This window comes from Macrotis lagotis, chromosome 1, assembly GCF_037893015.1.
Source record: "Macrotis lagotis isolate mMagLag1 chromosome 1, bilby.v1.9.chrom.fasta, whole genome shotgun sequence".
NCBI lineage: Eukaryota > Metazoa > Chordata > Mammalia > Peramelemorphia > Peramelidae > Macrotis > Macrotis lagotis.
The window spans coordinates 399056755-399071285 of NC_133658.1; the positions used below are offsets into that span (position 1 = coordinate 399056755).

Below are 14531 nucleotides of genomic sequence, written 5' to 3' on the forward strand. Positions count from 1 at the left end.
CTATATTTCAAAGACAATACAAATAGTTCTGATCTAGTCTTTTCTTTTTTAATGCAGAAACACACAATGTCAGAGTTAGAATAATAAGACAATTAAATATTAGACATAGAATTTAGAAATTAAGACAGGGAGAGGAGATTCTCCTTACCCTCCTCCTCTCCCTAGGTATAGAAGACAGCATGAAGAAAGGCACAGAAATAGAATAAGGCAATATGAAAAGGAATGATAAATGTGGCCAAATCTTTGGGCCTGAATTTAAATTGGATCTCAGACACTGACAGAATACATGACACATGGGGTGGCTAGGTGGTGTAGTGAATAAAGCACCAGCTTTGGAGTCAGGAGTACCTGGGTTCAAATCTGGTCTCAGACACTTAATAATTACCTAGCTGTGTGGCCTTGGGCAAGCCACTTAACTCCATTTGCTTTGCAAAAATCTAAAAAACAAAACAAAACAAAACAAAAAAACAAAACAGAATGTGTGACACAGAAGTCACTTAAACCCTGTTTGTTTTAGTTTCCTTATTTGTACTTAACCCTGTTTGCCTCAGTTTCCTAATTTGTAGAATGAGTTGGAAAAGGAAATGACAAACTACTCCAAAGTATCTTTGTCAAGATAACCTTAAAAAGGGTCATGAAGAATTGGACACAGCTAAAACTATTGAACAATAACAACAACAGGGATAGTAAATACTACAGTTTGACTGGACATAGAGTACATGAAGGTGAGCAAAATATTCAAGAGGCCTTGAACATTAGGAAAAAGTCAGTGAAGAGCCACTGAAGGTTTATAAGCAGAGAAATTATACAAGCAGAGTAATGTAGAGCAATGATTAGAGTAAGTTTTAAAGGAATAAGAAAAAGCCTACATTACAAATAAGGGCTTTTGTCACTAACCTTTCTCTGTTATTAATCATTACTTAATTTAATCCAAGTTTTCACCAAGTTGTAATAGCTCTAATTCACTATGTACTTTCTGACTTAGAGTCTCTTTAAGATTTGTTCACTTCTACCTCAAGAACTCCTTAAGATAGTTTGAATCACAAGTTCTTGCAAGAAGTTTCTATCTTTTGATCTCTCTCTCTCTCTCTCTCTCTCTCTCTCTCTCTCTCTCTCTCTCTCTCTCTTTCTCTCTCTCTCTCAATATATATTTTCAGTTGTTTATACCTTTTCAACGGGAAAATCTTTTAAATTTTGCTCCTTCCCTTCCTTGTGGCCCAGTAGAAACAAATCTTCATCTTGCTACCTGCTATTAATCTAATCCTTCTTTGGTCTTATAGGTTCGAGATCAGGAAATACCTATCAAGAGGAATTTTGTATGGGTGATTATCCAGATAGAAGATAGTAACCTCCATCCACCTAACTTCACCCAGCTCCACTATGAGACAACTACTTCTAACACAGCCGCCCTGGGCTCAGAACTGCTGCAAGTCAGAGCCCTGGATGTCGACCGAGGATTTAATGGCCAAGTTCTGTATTCTCTCCAGGCAGGTGAGCAACCTAATGGGAGATTTAAGAGTTGATGGATTACTGGACAGTCAGCCAAGTGCTTACTTCAGAATCTTAGATCTGAGAGTAAGTATAGGACAAGCAAAAGGAGCCTACACATAGTAGAACCAGAATTGAACAAGTCAAAAAATTCTGAGTCAATAGTAAATTACAATACCAGGGCAGTCTTTGGTATCCATAAAGAGTTGAACTATGGCAAACTGGCCCTGGAGTCAGGAGTACCTGGGTTCAAATCCGGTCTCAGACACTTAATAATTACCTAGCTGTGTGGCCCTGGGCAAGCCACTTAACCCCATTTGCCTTGCAAAAACCTTAAAAAAAAAAGAGTTGAACTAGAGGCAGCTAGGTGACACAATGGATGGAGCATTGACTCCAGAGTCAAGAGGACCCAGATTTAAATCCAGCCTCAGACACATAATAATTACCTTGTGTGAATTTAGGGAAGTCACCTAACCCCACTCCCTTGTAACCCCCCCTCCAAAAACAACAAAAATAGATGAATAAATACTCCAACATTAATAAAATCACAAATCCTTGAAGTATTAAGGTAGGCACAGGTTTACTTAAATAATAAAGTCCTTGAGGCAGTTAGGTGGCATAGTGGATAAAGCACCGGCCTTGGAGTCAGGAGTACCTGGGTTCAAATCCGGTCTCAGACACTTAATAATTACCTAGCTGTGTGGCCTTGGGTAAGCCACTTAACCCTGTTTGCCTTGCAAAAAATAATAATAATAAAGTCCTCTTCCACTACCACAATGTAGCATGCAGGCAATCCTGAGCTCTTGAAGGCTATTCCAGTAGAACACAAGGTTTGGTGGCTATGAGTATGGGTCTGTTGACATACACCATATCAGCTGGCTGAGAAATCAGTCAAAATAAGTTGATGGAAGGAAAATTCTAGACTGACAGAGTTACAAAAGCACAGATTTTTGAAGAATTTGAAATGTAAGAAACATGGATGCACATATACACATTCTTATCCTTGCATGGGAACTCTTCCAAAAATAGACACCATCAAGGTAGCACAGTGATGCAATGGCTAGAGCCCTGGGCCTAGAATCAGGAAGATCTGGGTTCAAATCTGTCTACAGATACTTCCCAGACACCAAGTGCTCTGGGTCAAAGTCACTTAACCTCTATTTGCCTCAATTTCTCTAAATGTAAAGTGAGAACAACAGTAGCACCTACCTCTCAGGTTTGTTGTATTAAATGAGATAATATTTCTAAAGCACATTGCCTGCTGCTGTATAAAAACTTAATCCCTTCCTTTTGAAATACCTACATTGTTGTGATTTCCTATCTTTGCTGCAAAGATTCATTATGGTCTTGGTTTTTCAATATTAATTACATATTCAAAACTTATTATTATTAATACTATCTCCATGCAGGTAAATCTCCCAGGCCCTGGAGGTGCTAGAAATAAAAATTAGGTTCCTTATGGTGACATTCAAGGCCCTCCACAGTTTGGCATTCCTTGAAGTTTCCAGTGTGACTTCATATTTCTTTTCTGCATTCACCCTGCCCTCTTCAGACATGCTCTAGTCCTTCCCTGCTCATGTTGCTGCTCATATTGCTGCTCATACTCAAAATATCTACCTACTTACTTTTCTTCTGTTGGACATTTCCTCATCCTTTAGCAACTTTTTCTCCTTGGACTTCATACTTCTTTGCTTTTTTTACCTTCCTGACACCCTTATCATGTCCTTCCCTGAAAATGAGAGGCCTGTGTGGGCATGATGGTTATTTAGGTTTGTGATGTGTCTCTCTACAAAGTTTTGTATTTTCTCTTAACATTAAGCATAGGGAAGGGTGGTGGGAAGCACCTTCTACCTATCAGATTTTGTACTAAAATACTTTAAAAATATTTCATTTGATCCTCAACCTTGGGAGGTAAGTGCTGTTATTATCTCTATTTTAGAGATGAAGAAACTAAGGTAAATAGAGATTAAGTGACTTGCCCAGGGTCCCTCGGCTAGTAAGTACCTAAGACCATATTTGAACTCAACACTTCCTGACTCTAGTGTCACAGTGTTCAGAACATAATAACAAATGTAAGCCAAATTGAATTATACTATATTGATTTGAATGGATGAGGTATTTAGTGATCTTAGGGTCCCAGTCCTATAGGTAGAGAGGAGTATTCACAGAGGAATGTTATGCAAATTAGAAAGCAACAAATGCATGCAAGTAGTGTAGAAGGCATCCTGAAGAAAAATCTCTTTTTGTGGGACCCTGAAAAAAAGATTAATTGTCCCCAGACAGAGATGATAGGAAGAGGGAAGGAGGCATTCTAGGAATGGGGAACAGGTTTGATTTTTTAAAGAATAAATTTATGCATTTTTCTGACTACATGAAAAGATTGTTTTCAACTTTCATTTTTTGGAAAGATTTGAGTTCCTGATGCTGAGTGAAGTGAGCAGAACCAGGAGAATACTGCACACATTAACAGCAACTTTGTGAGATGATCAACTATAACCAACTCAACTCTCAGCAGTTCAGTGATCACAGGCAATCCTGAGACCTGTTAGGGAAAACACCATTCACTTTCAGATAAAAAACTATGGACTCTTAAGGCAGAGCAAGCATTCTATGTTAATTTTTAAAAACTTATTTTAGGTTGTTTCTTTCTTTCTCATGATCTTCCCTCCTCCCCTCTCTAATTCGTCTTTTACAACATGCCTAATATGGAAAAATGTTAAACACGATGGTACATGTACAACCTATATCAGATTGCTTCAGTCCATGGAGAAGGGGGAAGGGAAGGTGGTAGAAAAATGTGGAACTCAAAAGCTTACAAAAATATGAATGTTGCAGGGGAGAAGGATGAATGTTGAAAATGATTTTTGCATGTAATTGGAATAATAAAAATTTAAAAAAGGCAGAAATTAAACAAAAAAAGTTTTGAGTTTCACATTTTTCTCTCTCTCTCTCTTCCCTCCTTCTTCCCTCTGACAGCAAGTAATCTGATGTAGGTTATACATATATAACTATATTAAACATATTTCCATATTAGTCATGTTGTGAAAGAGAATCAGAACAAAAGGGAAAAAATGAGAGGGGAAAAACATAAGGCATAAAATAAGTTTTTAAAATAGAAAATAGTATGCTTTGGTCTACATTGTTTTTCTGCATGTGGATGATATTTTCCCTCACAAGTTATTTATAATTGTCTTTGCTCATTGTACTGCTTAGGAGAGCTAAGTCTATAGTTTTTTTTTTTTATCATGCAATTTTGCTGTTAATGTGTACTGTTAATGTTCTTCTGGTTTAACTCACTTCACTCAGTATCAGTTCATGGAAGTCTTTCCAGACTTTTCTGAAGTCTGCCCATTCATGGTTTGTTACAGAACAATAGAACTCCATCACATTTATAAACCACAATTTAGAACAGTTTTTGTTTTTGTTTTATCAAAGGCATGGGCGGGGGGAGAGGGAAGGGGGGGAGAGTCTTGTGACATAGACCTGGGAAAGACTCAGAAAATTGATTGGTTCTGGGGATGCTTTAGTGGTCCAATTTGCTTATGGTATCCTTTATAGAAAGAAGTTAAGGTTGCCTTTTGAAAACACAAGAAATTTCATGTGGTCTTTTCTTTTATTTCAGGGAAAAGTGAGAGTTTCTTCAACATTGATTCCCACCTGGGAATTATCACAGTAGCTCAAAAACTTGACCTAATGCTGCAGGAACAATATATGTTAACAGTGAGGGCTGAAGACCAAGGGTCCCCCCCACTGCATGACATGGCCACAGTGACAATCCACATCCATCCTTCTGACCACAGTGCTCCTGTCTTCTCCATGGCTGAGTATTTTGCAGAGATTCCTGAATTGGTCGCCATTGGTTCTCCTCTCCTCTTAGTCTCAGCCGTGAGTACTTCAGAAGTCACCTATGAAATGAGAGAGGGAAACAAAGATGGTGTATTTTCAATAAACTCTTATTCTGGCCTCATTTCTACGCAAAAGAATCTGGACCATGAAAAGGTCTCCTCTTACCAGCTGAAAATCCGTGGCAGCAACATGGCGGGAGCCTTTGCTGACATCATGGTGCTTGTGTACATAATTGATGAGAATGACAATGCTCCAGTTTTCATAAATTCTTCTTTTGTTGGGTATATCAGTGAAGCTGCTCCAATCCATAGCATGATTCTGGGTGAATACAACCACCCTCTTGTAGTTCATGCAACTGATGCTGACACAGACACCAATGCCTTATTGGTCTATGAGATTTTAGAGCGGGAAGCCTTGAAGTTTTTCAAAATCGATCCCAGCATGGGAACCCTCACTACTGTGATGGAGATGGATTATGAGCATATCCCCTCTTTCAGCTTCAGCATCCATGTCCATGACCAAGGAAACCCTATCTTATTTGCTTCCAAGCCCACCAGGGTCACAATCTATGTTAAAGATGTGAATGATTCTCCTCCGGTATTTTCAAAGGATATGTATGAGGTGACTGTTTTATTGCCAATCCATCCAGGGATGGAGATGCTCCAAGTGCAGGCCACTGATGCTGACTCAGAGGTGACTTATAGCATCATTGCTGGAAATGTCAATAATGCTGTCTCCATCCACCCAGTTACCGGTCTCATCTCTGTGGTGGATGTGGCCCTTTTAAGTCATTCTTGTGACCTCACTGTGAAGGCTTTTGATGGCTTACACTATGATACCTCTGTGGTGAAAATTAATCTGACTGAAGCTCCTATTACCACATTAAAATTTGACCATGATGTCTACACAGTAACTATAAAAGAAAATTCTTGGGATACACAGGCTTTGATCATTCTGGGTGTTCAGGGCAGTCAGCTGAATGATACCCTCTCTTACTCTGTCTTGAATGGAACAGACATGTTCCAAATGATCCATTCAGTGGGTGTGCTTCAAACTAGGGGTGTGGCATTTGACCGTGAGCAGCAGGATGCTTATGAAGTAGCTGTGAAAGTGAAGGATGATCGATACCCCCCAAGGGTAGCTCAAGCTGTTGTTAGGGTCTTTATTGAAGATGTCAATGACAATCCCCCTGAGTTCAAGCATTTACCTTATTATACAGCTATTCAAGATGGTACAGAACCAGGAGATGTCCTTTTCCAAGTGTCTGCCACAGACCTGGATATGGGAGTCAATGCAGCCATCACATATGCATTTGCAGAGGATTACGTGTATTTCTGGATTGATCCTTATCTTGGAGACATTTCACTCAAGAAACCTTTTGATTATCGAGCCTTAAATAAATATACCCTGAGAGTCATTGCTCAGGATGGAGGTAACCCATCCCTAAAGACTGAGGAAAAAGTGCTTGTCTCTGTGAGGAATAAATCCAATCCATTGTTCCAGAGTCTACATTACAAAGTCCAAGTACCTGAGAATATTGCACTTTATACTCCCATCCTTCACACCCAAGCTCGGAGCCCAGAGGGTCTACGGCTAATCTATAACATCATGGAAGAAGAGTCATTGACGCTGTTTACTGCTGACTTCAAGACTGGTGTACTGACTGTGACAGGTCCATTGGATTATGAAACTCAGACCAAGCATGTATTTACTGTCAGGGCCACTGATACAGCTCTGGGGTCCTTCTCTGAAGCCACAGTAGAAGTCCAGGTAGAAGACATTAATGATAACCCTCCTGTTTTCTCCCAATTAGTTTATACTGCTTTGGTGTCAGAGGGCTTGCCTGCTCAGACCCCTGTGATCCAACTATTGGCTTCTGACCGAGACTCTGGTCAGAACAAGGATGTCTCTTACTGGATCATGAAGGATGACTCTGAGGATTCCTCATTCTTCCAAATTGATGAAAACACAGGGGAGATGTCCACAGCTCAAGAGCTGGATTATGAAACCCAGAAACAGTTCCAGGTGAAGGTAAGAGCTGTGGATAATGGGGTACCCCCACTCAGTGCAGAAACCCTCGTCATTGTCAATGTATCAGATGTCAATGACAACCCACCTGCTTTCAGACAACCTCAATATGAAGCCAATGTAAGTGAGCTGGCAACCTGTGGACATCTGGTGATTAAAGTTCAGGCTCTGGACCCTGATAGTGGGGACACCACTCGATTAGAGTACTTGATTCTTTCAGGCAATGAAGACCGGCACTTTATCATCAATCGCACATCTGGAATTATTTCCATGTTTAACTTCTGTAGGAAGCACTTAGATCCTACTTACCGCCTAAGAGTGGCTGCTTCAGATGGGGTCTTTAGGACTGCTGTACCAGTGTACATCAATACCACGAATGCCAACAAATATAGCCCAGAGTTTCGGCAGAACATCTATGAGGTTGAATTAGCAGAAAATGCTGAGATAGGAACTAAGGTGATCGAGTTATTGGCTGTTGATCCAGATGATGGACCTTTTGGCACCATAGATTACACCATCATCAATAAATTGGCTAGCGAAAAGTTCTCTATCAACTCCAGGGGTCAGATAACAACACTTCAAAAACTAGATCGAGAAAACCCAACAGAAAAACTCATGCCCATTAAGGTTATGGCCCGGGACGGTGGGGGTAGAGTGGCTTTCTGCTCTGTGAAGACCATCCTCACAGATGAAAATGATAACCCACCACAGTTCAAGGCCTCTGATTATACTGTGTCTATCCAGTCCAATGTCAGCAAGGGCTCCCCAGTCATTCAGGTGCTGGCATATGATGCAGATGAAGGTGCTAATGCAGATGTCACCTATTCAGTGGACTCAATGGAGGACTTGGCTGAGGAAGTCATTGAGGTCAATTCAGCCACTGGTTTAGTGAAAGTCAAAGAGAGTCTGATTGGGTTGGAAAATCAGGCGTTTAACTTTAAAATCAAAGCCCAAGATGGTGGACCTCCTCACTGGGACTCTCTTATCCCAGTAAGACTTCAAGTAGTTCCTAATGAAGTAACTTTGCCCAAATTTTCTGAACCTTCATATACATTCTCAGTAACTGAAGATCTTCCTGAGGGGTCTGAGGTTGGGTTAGTTAAAGCAGTTGCTGAAGATCCTATCATCTATAGTCTGGTGAAAGGTACAACCCCTGAAAGTAATAAAGATGGTGTCTTCTCCCTGGACCAGGAAACAGGAGCTCTGAAGGTGAGGAAGCCTATTGATTATGAGACAACAAAATGGTACCAGATTGATGTGATGGCTAATTGTTCCCACAAGGAGACTGGCTTAATCACTTTGGCATCTGTCAATATCCAAGTGAAAGATGTCAATGATAATAAGCCTATCTTTGAAGCTGATCCATACAAGGCCTTCCTCACAGAGAATATGCCAGTGGGAACCACAGTCATACAAGTTACTGCCAATGACCAGGACACAGGTGTTAATGGTGAGGTAACATATAGCCTGGCTCTTGAACAGGGAAATGCTGCTGCTGAATCCTTTGCCATCAACAGTGAGAATGGTTGGATTACCACACTCCGGGAATTGGATTGTGAAGTGCAAGAAACCTATAGGTTTAATGTGGTGGCTTCAGATCATGGCCGGACCATTCAACTGTCTTCACAAGCCTTGGTGGAAGTCACCATCACAGATGAGAATGACAATGCCCCTCAGTTTGCTTCTGAGATCTACCGAGGGTCAGTGGTTGAAAATGGTGATCCTGGAGAACATGTGGTCACTCTAAAGACCTTGGATGCAGATATTTCAGAGCAGAACAGGCAGGTCACCTGTTACATCACAGGTAAGATCATCCAGGTTGGATTTGATATAGAGCAGTGTTGTGGAAATAGCCATAGCTTAGAAGTCAAATGACCTGGGTTCTAGTTCCACTATTGCTGCTACTTCATAATGGGGCCTTGGAAGGCAAGACTCTAAGCCTCAGTTTCTTCCCTGTAAAAAGGATAATGATCTCTTCCCCCTAACCTATTTAAGTCCTTATTTCTGGATTCTGAAAGACCTTTCTGTCTAAAACTTAGAGTGCTGTTTCATAACCAGAATCTTCTCATAACAAGTCTTAGTTGGAATATAAACTCCATGAGGACAAAAACTACATTTTCTTCAGTATCCCTTAGAGCACCAGTCCTGGAGTCAGGAAGATTTGAGTTCAAATCCAGTCTCAGACCCTTGACACCTATTAGTTGTGTGATCTTGAGCAAGTTACTTAACCCTGATTGTCTCATATCTGGGACCTTTTTTGATGATCCATATCTGGCTACTGGACCTAAGATGACTCTGGAGGAGAAAAGAAGTTGGTCACTTACCACAGAAGCCACTCACTCAAATTCAATTTATGTTCTTGTCATGGTATCTCCTCCCTGATGTTATGGTCTTCTTTGAGAATGAAGGACAAATATCAGTCACCTAGTAGATAATTAATATGACAGAAAAACTTTAAGATTTAAAAGCATGACTATTTAATGGTAGAATCTTACGTTGCATGATTTGTAGAGCTTTTTTAAATTCATGGTCTCATTTGTCCTTACAATACATAAGCCAAAAGGAAAATTATTATCCCCACTCTTGATATAAAGAAACAGATCCAGAAAGGGGAAGTGATTTGCCTAAGGTCATACAGTGAATAAGTGCTTCTAACTCAAATTGGAAGATCATGGCATTTTCTATCCCACTATACCAAGTTACCCAAGTTCAAATACTTTCCCTTTCCTATCTCCACCATTTTAATGTTCCATTGAGGACATGCTTCTTTCCACATAGAACCCCAAGCTCCCCAACAGTGGAGATATCCTCCCAGCATTGGGTTTGATTACCAAATATGATCTGAAGATGTTCTCAATATTCTTCTCCTACTTCTTCCCACCATTATTTAAGCTTTGAAGGAAAGGGCACATTCAGTGCTCAGAAAACCTCAGATCAGCTTTCCTCCCACCTCCATCTTCTTGATATGGCACAGCCCTCTATCTAACTTGGAATTTCCACACTTCAAATCCATGTCAGAGAGTAGTCACAGGATAGGGCAGAGATGCCTGTCTTTAGAGGGAGAGAAGGACTCTGGTTGGGAACTTGACCTCTTGAGACCTCCAATTAGCAGGAATTCATTCATAATAGTAGCCAGATACAATATAAAAACTGATGAAAATTAACCTGACTGATATCCTTGTCACCTTTTTATAATTTGACAGGATGTCTATATGGTAACTGAGAGAAAATTCCCAGGACACATAGATCTAAAACAGGAAGAGACTTCAGAGACTATCTAGTTCAACCTCCTTATTTTATTTTTTTATTTTTATTTTTTAGGTTTTTTTTCTTTTTGCAAGGCAATGGGGTTGAGTGGCTTGCCCAAGGCCACACAACTAGGTAATTATTAAGTGTCTGAGGCTGGATTTGAACTCAGGTACTCCTGACTCCAGGGCCGGTGCTCTATCCACTGCACCACCTAGCTGCCCCAAACCTCCTTATTTTAAAGATGAGAAAGTCTATTTGCTCAGTCACATAATAAGCTTTGTAGGTGTAGTTGATCAATTTGACTCCTATTAATATTCTTTTCATTGAACAGAAACTCTTCAAAGCTGGAAGACTTTCATATCCATGTAATTGAAACTCTTAATAGTAGAAGTTTGGGTAGTTTGACACAATGCTAAAAGTGGCAATGGGCAATTGACCACCTTCATAAAATAAGCTTGCTTTCTCCCTCTCTTTTACCCTCCCCACCCTCCAAGTTTTGCTGTCTGGCTCATTAAGTCCTGTCTTGTCTCTCCAGAGGGAGATCCACTGGGTCAATTTGACATTAGCCGAATTGGGGATGAGTGGAAGATCTCCACCAAGAAGGCCTTAGACCGGGAAAACATTGCTAAGTATTTGCTCAAGGTGACAGCATCTGATGGCAAGTTCCAGGCCTCCACACCTGTGGAGGTTTTTGTCCTAGACATCAATGACAACAGTCCTCAGTGCACACAGGTGAGAATCTCTAGAAGGAATAGGAGGAAATGGGAAAGGAGGGGAAAGGGCAAATAAGGGATAGAAATGGAGAAATAAAGAAAAATGAGAAGAGGGTGGTCTTTAGTGGAATGTCAAGCTCTATTATATTTTTTATTTTTATCAATGATTTGGATGAAAACTGATATATCATGATTATTAGATTTGCAAATGAGGTGAAACTGGCAGAGTTGGCTAACATGCTGGATGACACAATCTGGTCCAAAAGAGCTTGGCAGCCTAAAATAATGAGTCATATCTAAAAAGATAAAATTTAATACAGGAACATTTTAGGTCCTCTCCAGTTCAAAAACTCAATTGTGCAAATCACTGCAAGAAAAGGAAAGCATGGATAGACAACAATTAATGTGGAAAAGTTAAGGACATGCCGCAAAACTGAAAGACCAAATAAAATAACATAGAAATTTAGGTGTGGCCCAAATTGAATCTGGTTGAGGAACAGGGAAGTTGCTTAACACATAATATATTTATTAGTTATTTTAAGTGAATTAACAAATTTTGAAATTGTCAGTAAATATTGATTTTAACTTTTTTGGGGCCCATTACATTCTTTGGGGAGGAGGCAATTAGTATTAAGTGACTTGCCCAAGATCACACATACAGTAAATGTCTAAGGTTATATTTGAACTCAGAACCATGCTCTATCACTGTGCCACCTAGCTGCCCCTAGTTAAATCCTTCATAATTATTGAGGATCTCAAAGAGTTTTTATCTGAATTATGTCTTGATATTTACTGTATTAGAAATTTAAAAAAATTTAAAATATTTATTAATTCACTTAAAATAACTAATAAACACACTAGGTGTTAATATAACATTGCTTCCTTTACCCATATACAAACTATCTAAAACTACTTCCCTGTTCCTCAACCAGACTCAGTCTGGGTCATATCTGGGAACTGGTCAGAATATTGAGTGATGGGAGTAGGGGTAGGTGAGGAATGGAGGAAATCTTATGTCCTAGCCTAGGCTTTATCCAACTTTCCACTGGTCAAACCATTTATTCATGTTGCACCTCATAGAATTACTTACTCCTCTGTCTGAACCTTCAAACACCATGTTAAATTTAAGTCTTCCATCTTTGCCTTGCCTTAAGTGCCTCTCCTCCTCCCTCCCCATGCCTTTGTCCCAAACATTGGGTGTTTTGTGATTCCAGGTTGGGGGGGATTCCAAGGCCACCCATTTACTCTATCCCTGGGAAAAAAACAAGCCCAATACCTTTTAGGTGGAAGGGAATGGAACCTGGGGAAGACATCCAACCTTCCCTTTGGGAAAGGAGGCCCCATGGACTTGTTGATTTATTTATTGAGTTGCTGTTGATGATGAGCAGCCTGTACCTCTAGCCTATGTGAGTATGGAGTTGCCAACCAGAGGGCATGTAGAGGCAATGGTGGTGTCCACCTTGTGCCCACCCAATGCCTACCAGATGGGAGAGAAGCCTGGTTGGCAGGCTATTTGTGCCAGAGGGCTGATGTCCAAGAGAAAATTGGGTTCTGCCCAAGTTTGGCCCTTATCCCATACTGATGTCACCCACATCTCCCTGGGCAGTGCCAATTCCTAGTGTTCACTGTGTGTGAACTGAGGGCCAGTCAGCCAAGTGTTTGGCTTTGCCTTATTGGCACAGCTGAGGACCAGACCTAGAGAAAACTGTAGACTTGAACAACTGAAGTTCTGAGGTAGTGAAAATGGAGTTGGGGGAGAGATTAATTTCAGGGTAGAAAGACCAGGGGAAAGGATGTTGCTTGCTTTGGAATGTCTTTGTCCCCACTCCCATGAGGTAGAGTTCAATATCATCTCCATCTTTACCTTATAGGTACTGCCTACATTCCCCTCCCTTCTCCACAACTTTCAAAGGGCCTTTTGTGGGGTAGGTTAGAGGGTGTTTCTCTCAGGCTTGGACAGAGAATTTTGTTGTATGTTCATCATTGTTGGTTGGGGCAGTAATGAACGTCTTTATATCTCCCTCTTAATTCCCTTATTTCTTTCCTTTCCCCTTCTTTATTCTCTATTTCTCCTCTTCTTGCTTCTCTACATCTCTCATCTTCTGTCTTCTCTTTCAACTTTTCTATCATCTTGTTTCCTTCCATTCTCTTCTCTCTCTCTCTTCTCTTTTCACTTTCTTCTCTTTGATTTATCTTTCTTCTCTCTTCTCATGTTTTATCTCTCTCCTTTTTTTCTCTCACTCCTCTTCCTTTTATCTCCTCTCCTTTTTTCTTTCCTTCCTTTATTCTCTTTTCTTTATCCCTTTCTTTCTCAACTCTCCTTTTTAAAAATTCTTTTCTCTATCCTCTTTTTTCCTTTCCTCTTTCTTCTTCACTATCTCCCTCTTACTTCTCTCTCTCCTTTTTCCTTCACTTTTCTCTCTCTCTCTCCATTTTCTTCCTCTTTCTCCTGCTCCTCTTTGTTTTTCTTTCTGTCTTTATTTCAGATCCTCTACTCTAGCAAAATTCCAGAAGACATGCTTCCAGGACATTTTATTTTGCAAGTTTCTGCGACAGACCTGGATACCAGTGTAAATGCCCAGGTCACATATTCTCTTCATGGTCCTGGTGCTGATGAATTCAAGCTGGATCCTTATACAGGTGGGATCCCTATGTCAGAGGAAAATGATCTGAACCAATACTTATCAAACACATGCCATTCAAGATTTTGCATGGACAAAAGAAAAGGATAAGATAGATTCTCTGCCTTCAAGTAATTGGGCCTAGAGATATTTTCATTCCTCTGTTCAGTAGTTTCCTGAGATAGACTAGTAAAGTTCAGTCTTTTGCTTGTCGTTCAAGGCCCCCCATATCTGTCATTATGCTACATTTCTAACCTAATCTCATAAACTACCTATATCCCTGACAAACCAAACTATACATTTTTTCCAATAAACTCCCCTTATTTTCGCACCTTCATAACTTTATTTACACTAGACCTTATCTCTAGAAAGCCTATATCTGGCCTTCCCTCTTTTCTCCAGCCTCTTGATATCCTACAAAACCTTCTGAAGCTCAACTCAAATGCTAACTCTTATTTGTGGGTGCACCTCATCCCTGTTTATTGTCACCCTAGTTAGTAATCACCTTTCTTTTCATTTACTTTCTTATATTAATAATTGTAAAAAGGATAGCTAACATTTATCTGACACTAAAGCTTGCAAGGAA

At 40.2% G+C, this 14531-nt stretch overlaps 1 protein-coding gene across 1 annotated transcript in view; it reads left to right on the plus strand.

The window, feature by feature from the left end:
* The window catches only part of FAT2 (FAT atypical cadherin 2), a 115591-nt gene that overhangs the window by 65856 nt on the left and 35204 nt on the right, over positions 1-14531 (plus strand). The window contains exons 9-12 of the mRNA XM_074212577.1: positions 1281-1491; positions 5111-9166; positions 11147-11343; positions 13811-13964. Of these exons, the coding sequence (XP_074068678.1) occupies positions 1281-1491; positions 5111-9166; positions 11147-11343; positions 13811-13964 (4618 nt within the window). The remainder of the gene's footprint in view (positions 1-1280; positions 1492-5110; positions 9167-11146; positions 11344-13810; positions 13965-14531) is intronic.